This window comes from Archocentrus centrarchus, chromosome 14 (genome assembly GCF_007364275.1).
Source record: "Archocentrus centrarchus isolate MPI-CPG fArcCen1 chromosome 14, fArcCen1, whole genome shotgun sequence".
Classification (NCBI taxonomy): domain Eukaryota; kingdom Metazoa; phylum Chordata; class Actinopteri; order Cichliformes; family Cichlidae; genus Archocentrus; species Archocentrus centrarchus.
In genome coordinates this window covers 19,988,853-19,996,343 of record NC_044359.1, presented here as the reverse complement: position 1 = coordinate 19,996,343, position 7,491 = coordinate 19,988,853, and the positions used below count along the sequence as shown (strand labels likewise).

General features: G+C 39.1%; 1 protein-coding gene across 1 annotated transcript; it reads right to left on the bottom strand.

Annotated features, from left to right (window-relative positions):
- f11r.1 (F11 receptor, tandem duplicate 1) lies at positions 1–7,059 on the bottom strand. Its single transcript, XM_030746583.1, has 10 exons — positions 6,593–7,059; positions 3,861–3,920; positions 3,575–3,691; positions 2,832–2,981; positions 2,514–2,716; positions 2,318–2,420; positions 2,101–2,208; positions 1,891–1,903; positions 1,695–1,755; positions 1–1,525 (listed from the first exon to the last, which is right to left on the bottom strand). Exons 1-10 carry the CDS (start codon positions 6,642–6,644, stop codon positions 1,490–1,492), a joined length of 903 nt encoding a protein of 300 aa, XP_030602443.1. The 5' UTR covers positions 6,645–7,059; the 3' UTR covers positions 1–1,489.
- Positions 7,060–7,491: the final 432 nt, after the last annotated feature.

Genomic DNA, 7,491 nt, shown 5'->3' with positions numbered 1-7,491 from the left:
AAACAGTTTATTATAAATAGACACACAGAAGAAGCACAGTCATCAGATAAGCTCAAACTTATATAAAAGGGCAAAACAAAATCCACTTAAATATTGAAAACCATTAATATGTACTCTCTGATCCCATCAAATTGCTAAGCACCTGCTAATATTACAGATAAAAGTAATAAGATAAAGCTCAACAGGACAACTAATCAGCAGTAATTTTTAAAAACTTTATGCACACTCATTTCCAGTTCATTAGATGTGCTTTATGAAACAAGTCTGAGGAAAGTACATCTAAAAGACCTTAATTTCATACAAACAATCTCCATGAATACTATTCACAAAGTAAACTTGTACTCCTTTTCCACTAACAGGAAACTGGTTCAGTACTGGGTGTGCACCTAATCTTGAAGCCTTCTGAGCATTTTTAACCAAAAAACAAACTGGCTGGGAACCTCACAGTTGGTCTCTTGTTGGAATAAAAAGGATAATAAGCTTTTTCCAGTGTGAATCATGATGAAATTGGTGGGTGTGTCAGCTCAATGCCAATACTACTGCAGTGTTGCACCCTCTCAGCTTCAAGTCTGTCTCACCCTGCCCAAACAGGTTGCATGCCAAACAAGAGGAAGCCTTAAAGGTGATATTTTAAAGACTCATTTTCCTTGACCAAATTAATTAAATACCTGCAGATTCAGAGGAGCAGGATTCATATTATTGGCTTCAAAGCTTTAAAAAAAAAAAAAAAAATTATCCTTCCACTGAGATGGTCTCAGCATCTAATGGCAAATAATTGCACTTTTCTTCATGTCAGACCAGCAAGGCTAAAGGACGGTTCTCTTTGGAATGAAAGTTATCAAGCCTGCTGTACCATTTCCTCGGCTGTGCACTGCAGCCTCCGACGCCACGTCCTTACACTGGTTTTACCTAAAACAGGTTAAAACGCCAGCAAGGTTCCAAGAATTGGGAATCAAAAGAGTCAAAGAATCCGTTCCCTGCAGTGACAGGAGTATTAGTGTATAATTAATCTCAGGAAGCTATCCAAATTAAAAACAATTAGTATTATTTACAAAGAAAAAAGAAAATAGTGTTGTGCACATTGTATACATGTACATTTTTACAAGTAGTTGGGTATCTTAAAAATCTTGTTCTAACTAAAGACGGAAGATAAAAAGCAGATAAAAATACACAGATCAATGATAAGCAGAAAAAGGTCTCTGCCTAAAATAGGCCAGTAGTAGCCACAGCTCAGTTCAAAAAAAGAGAGATAGATACAGAAGGAGGTTCATTAGCTCTCCATTTCCTGTAGTGTTGTTGCTGCACAAATCTCACACTCTGCTGTATCTGACACACTGCTGTAGATGGCTCAGATTGAAACATACACTAGTCTATAAAAACTGCACTGTAGAAACTTTAAAACTTCTGAAAAAAAAAAAAAAAAAAAAAAAAAAAAAAAAACACAGACATTTCACTCAGAGTGCCTTCTGTCCTCACTGCTGCTCGCACATTACACCACAAATGACGACTTCTGTGTGAAATCCCCCTGAAAAACATCAAACACCACAATCACATCAAACATCTGTCAGCTTCATCCGTTTCTACATAGAAACCGAGCCTGAACATACCAAGCACACGCGATCAGAATGAGGAGTTAAAAGTACTTTTTATAACAATGATACACCTCTTGGAATAACAGGAAACATCACACTTACATCATCCTCATCGCCGCCACCGTAAGTAGTTGTCGGCTGGTAGACCGTGTTGGTCTTTGGGCTGTTGCAGGAAAAATAAGGAAAAAAAAAAATATTGCGACAACTAAAGAGATTGCAATAATTTTATAAATGTAACCTAACAAAAACAGTGGTAAGCAAAAGTTGAATGTACAAAAAGAAAAGAATATGCACTTACTCTTTACTCTTGGCTGTAATGGGAAGAAAAGAAACAGCATCAGGATAGAGTACTTAGTACATATTACAAAGACATAACTTTTAGGCCTCTGCCTGCCTGACAGCATCTTCACTCAAACTAACTTTTCACAGATCAATGTCAGAACAATGATGGGGACAGTAAGTGGTCTGGTTTTAATGTAAAAACAAAAGAAAATAAGAAAAACCTCACCAGGCAGATATCCTTTCTTTTTGGCAAACCAAACGGCAAATATCAGCAGGGCCACAAGCAGCAGAGCCACTATTACACCAGCAACAATTCCTCCAGTGTTTAGGTCACCTTGAAGAGAAAACAGACAAAAATGGGAAGGTGAACTAGCACATTTCTTTTGTGAAGTAAAAGAACAAGGCAAAAGCATGCTTCTGGAGTTCATGTGTAGGGCACTTACGAACTTCCATTTTCATAGGTCTACAGCTCTGAGGAGGACCGGCGTTATTGGTAGACTCACAGTAGTAGTCCCCTGTGTCCATCTTGCTTACAACAGGAAACTCCTGCAGCCACACAGGGTATATTTTAAACTTTATGGGCCACGGGACCACAGCTGTCACAGTAAAGATTACATAAGGTAACACACTGAAGCTTACCAGTATGCCACCTTTTGAATTTAGTTTGTAGGTGGCATTTTTGAAGCCAGCAACAGTGCTCGGGTCTTCAGGCAGCAGGACGGCATTTTTGTACCACCTGTATGTGGGAGGGGGCGAACCGTTTTCATCAAAGCAAGACAGGATGGCTTTCGTGCCTGTTGTTACTGATGGTGGGATTTTACACATTGGCACAGATGGAGGCACTGTAGGACAAAATATGTAGTTTTTACCCAGACCATTAATGAACAGCAACTCACAACCTCCATTACAGCAAATAAATGTATTACAAAAACATTTATGCTAAACAAGGAGTCTTACCCAGAACAGTCAGCACCACGTTAGTTTCCCCAACTTTGGTTTTGTCAGCGCTAGTAATCTCACAGACGTACACTCCATTATCTTTACGAGTGACTGAGGAGAATCTCAGATTGGTACCACCATACAAAGTCAAACGGTTGGCATATGTCCCTGTGGAAGAATTGCAACATGAAAGTATGAAAAGCATTCAGAGACTACATGCCAACGTCAAAGGTGTTGAGGCCCCTAAATTTGTTCCCAAGCAATCTTTAGAGGCAGATAGCTACATTTTGGGTACTGAAAACTCAATGGTTTCAGTCTGCAGTCTGAGTTGACCAATGAAGGAGCGGTAAGAAGGAACACACGTGCAAAAATGTAATCTGCTATCATCTGCAGACAGTTTAGCTTTTCTTTTTTAAATTGGTTCTGTCCAGAAGACAGTTATGAGATGACAGATGGGTTTCAGGAGGTTATTCATTCACAGAAAAGCTTTTGAAGCTTCTGCCAAATGAATGGCAAGTGCCAAGTGACCAGCACTAACGCAATCACTGACCATTGTTACAGTCACTGAGTTTTGTGACCAATGACACAAAAATGGCTAATCTTTAAAAGGAACATCTTTTTTGTAAGTTTAGGAGTGTCTCTCTTGGCACATGGGCAGTGGAGAGATACTATTACTTCTTTCAAATTAAAGAAAGAAAGGTAAATATAAAAAAACAAACCAAGAAAACCCCACAACAACAAAGTAACGTCAGTCAACGTACCCGTTATGTTCCCATCGTGAACCACAAACACCTGGGAGCCTTTTGTGTTCTTGAATTTCCACCTAAGTAAAATGTTGGAACCAAAGTCTCCTGTATATTTGCATGTCAAGTCCGCACCTGAAAGAGGGGTGTTAAAAAATAAATAAATAAAAAAGTGTATTCTGATACTACTAATCTGTGCATAAATTTGCAGTTTTTTGCATTTTTCTTCTTTTCAGACAACACTTCACAATTTGCACATTTCTTGGCTCATAATTCATGTTCAAACTTTTGTTTTAAGACTCACCTTGGTTCTCCCGCACTTCGACATTTGGCTGTGAAGACGAGACTGTAAACTGACTCAGACCTGAACACAGAATAAAAAGTGAATAAATAGATTTACTGTGACTTCAGTGGCAGACAGTCAGCACCCTTGGAATGCAAATGTTATTTATTCAACAGGTCCCATTACATGTAAACTCAATGTGTTTTACATTGACGGACAGACATAAATAAAAATTAAAAAAATGGGAAAAACAAACACGAGTCTAAAATATAATCAGCTGCCTAAATAAACTTGCACCCAATGTACTTTAAACATAGCTCACTGCAATACCTCCCACTGCTGACATCTCTCTCTCACACAGCAAAAAAAACAAAAAGAACAAAAAAGCAACAGCATGCACACAGACACTTCAACAGTAGGCCCTGCAGAATTCCACTGAATGTCATTGTGGTGCGTGACATCACCATATGAATGGCAACATAATTAATCCACATCACGTTGCTTTCTGATGATTGGACTAAGGGCTGAACGTTGTTGAACACCTGACAGAAGTTTTGTTTCTGCAGATTTAAACTATCTGTTTAAACAATTAAAAAAAAAAAAAAAAAAAAGTTGGCTCCTTGTTGGACACAGGGCCTGCTAAGCCAACTCTTCACTAAACACAAAAAGCACCAACACAGCATTTTGAGATTTGATATCAGTGCTGTGATTAAGCTGCTTTGAAAACTGGGGTTGTCATCACTCCACAAACATGGCAGGCAGGTTTTACCTAGACCACAAACTTAGATTATGTAAATAATCAGACACGGAGCACTGAGGGTTGAAGAGCAAACCCTTTGCCAAATAATTGCAGCATGCTCAGAAGCGTTGAGGGTGTGGTCAAGTCAAGCCAAAAAAAAAAAAAAAGTCACTCATTCCTGTCTGCTGAGCCAGAAAGCTTCCAGTGAAACTCTCAGCTCTCTGGGTGATACTGGGTCTTTTCAGGCAGGGCAGCAGAGCTACAGGGACACTAAATCATTAATGCAGCCAGCAAAAAGCCTCTCTATCACACCACATGTCCATCTGTTGCACTGCTTTACATTACATTACACAACTGCCATTACTTTAAGTCACTAGAGATACATGATTAACCACTGCCCTGCCTGCTAAACTTAGGCAACACAGAGACGCTTCAACAGCAGACGTCAGGTAATTATTAACTCAGTGCAAAGTCATTCAGTGAACACATCATCTCATTTTCTACAAGGTTCCAAATTAAAAAAAAAAAAATAAGGCTGAACTTTAAATTAATACTGATACAAATACAGTGCTTGCATGTGCTTTCATTACAGACTACCTCAAAAACTGCAGGCCTTTCCCACAGGCAGTCTCAACTGAGATAAGGCGACACTCACAGTTTTGGTTTGGTGGATAGATAAGGCAGGAGCATAAAATGAAAGCAGGACACTCCATGACTGTTGTTTGCATACTTTGGGAGTTTCAGTGGTAAATACCTACACACATACATCAGAGAACTCCTGACAGTAAAATCGTTGAGTAGCAAGTTTTAAAGAGACCTTCCTGTAAGCCACTGCACACAGTTTCATTCATACACCACAATGTGTTGCAAGTGTACTCATGAACAATAATGCAAATACAAACTATAAACAGGTCAGACAAGACCTTATCCATTAAAAAAAAAAAAAACCTTGTCCAACTACTCTGTAGGCCTGTGACAAACAAAAATGTCACTACAGCAAAATCCTAAGGAAGGGATCTGAGCCACAGTTTCATGAACATGCAAAATTAAGCTCACAACAATTGTAACGCATATAAAATCTGCCTTATTAAACTCAGATGTTTCAGCATCAATCTGCAGTGTATAACATACAACAAACCAAAAAAAAAAAAAGAAAGAAACCTACATATTAACCTATTTTTTTGAAATAGATTTTTTGTTCTGAAACTGATAACTGACTACATGATTACACAAATGACCATCATGAGGGTCAAGTGAAAAAGAAAAATGGATGTCAGGATCAATACCTAACCTAAATTTTAAAAGGATTAAGCCAATCATCGGTCATTATTTGTTATTTTATGGATTATTGTGAGCTTTTAAGGTGGGTCTGTTTATGTTTTTCCATTTTGTTCTTGATATGATTCATTTACCTTTTCCATAAAGTATTCTTTGAACCTGTGCGTGTATTTATTTTTTTTGTTTTCTTGTGGATATGATGATAAAAACGTGATGCACATAAACGTACTGCACTGAAATAAAGAAGAAAAACCAGAAGGCTGGCTTGTGTTCGCACCCATACTGACGGATCCCTTTAAAGAAAGCAGGTGGCCGGAAATCAATTAGCAGCAAAGGAAATGTCAGCTTTTTTGGGGGGGATTACATTATGCTTAACATGGCTTCACTAAACAGCTTTAGGACTGTGTAAAGGTTACGGTGGTGTGGAAACAGATTTAAGAGGTTTTAAAAGTAGCACTGGAAGATCACAAACTCCACTTATATAAACAGCTATAATTCCCGTTTTAGGTTTTTTACTCAAGACTGGGGCGCTGTAGCTCAGCCAGCCCCTGGAATTTAGGGTTGGTAAAAATCTTGTAGCTGCAGCAAACTACAAACACGAATTTACCTTTGTCATTAACCTCCATCACTGCCTAACAAGAGTTTGTGTTAAAACACGAGGTTTTAACTCACAGCCACAAAAAATAGGGGGTGAAAAAAACACATACACAATAAAAGAAGCCCCTCATGTGCTCACCTGTTCCTACGCAGGAGAACAACAGCATCCACAGGAGTCCTCTGGCAGCCATGTCGGTTTTCTTGTTTATTATACGACGGCGTTCCCCTGTAACAGGTCTCAAGAAAAACAAGCACAAAGTGCGCAGGAACCTTCTCTGTGTCGAATAAAGAACGAACTGTCTCTGTTCCCCCGACTTTTATTTATCTTTTTCGACGTTTCCAGCTGTAATCTAACAACCTGTTGTTACCTGAGGAATCGACGCAGGTGACTACAAGCGCCTAACTTCCGGTAATAGGATTCTTTCAGGAACCGCCCCACGACGGAGTCGAAAAACAAGTTTGACTAAAACGCACCCAACAGAAACCACACTTTCTCCATAAGAAAGCGGGTAAAATGACTAGTTTTGTCAATACTTAGATGATATTTGCGCAGTCTCGGCAATATCAGGTGTGTGGGTGTTGCGTGAATTTGTGTTTGTGTTAGGTCTCCGTTCCTGGCGTGGTATTTTCCAGCCGAGACGGAAATGAGGAATAATATGTCATAAATTTCAGGGTCATTAAATATGATATTAATAATCCACCGTCGGTCAAGGGCGTAGGAAGGCGTTTACTATTGGGGGGGACACATATCGGAAACCTGACAGATCCGTAAATACTCATGCTATTTGATCTTTTACTTTTTTCTTTTTCAAATGATTCTTGGAAAAATAGTGTTGTGTACACCTATATTATTGCATGTATAATTTACATATATATATGTTTTATAATCATAAGACGTGGACAAACCACCAAACAAAATGGCTTGAGTCTTTTATGAAGCACAATGACCATGTCATTCCAGGCTGTAGGCAGGGCTGGACTGGCAATCGGGCGTACCGGGTATTTGCCCGGTGGGCCGACAGTCCTCAAGGGCCGATG

Excerpts from the sequence above, each read along its gene's own strand:
- f11r.1 (XM_030746583.1), bottom strand. The coding sequence starts at position 6,644 with ATGGCTGCCAGAGGACTCCTGTGGATGCTGTTGTTCTCCTGCGTAGGA. Across the intron at positions 2,717-2,831 it reads CGTGGTGCTGACTGTTCTGG|TGCCTCCATCTGTGCCAATG; the intron begins GTAAGACTCCTT and ends TTTGTCCTACAG. Across the intron at positions 1,526-1,694 it reads GTGGCGGCGATGAGGATGAT|GGGGATTTCACACAGAAGTC; the intron begins GTAAGTGTGATG and ends GATGTTTTTCAG.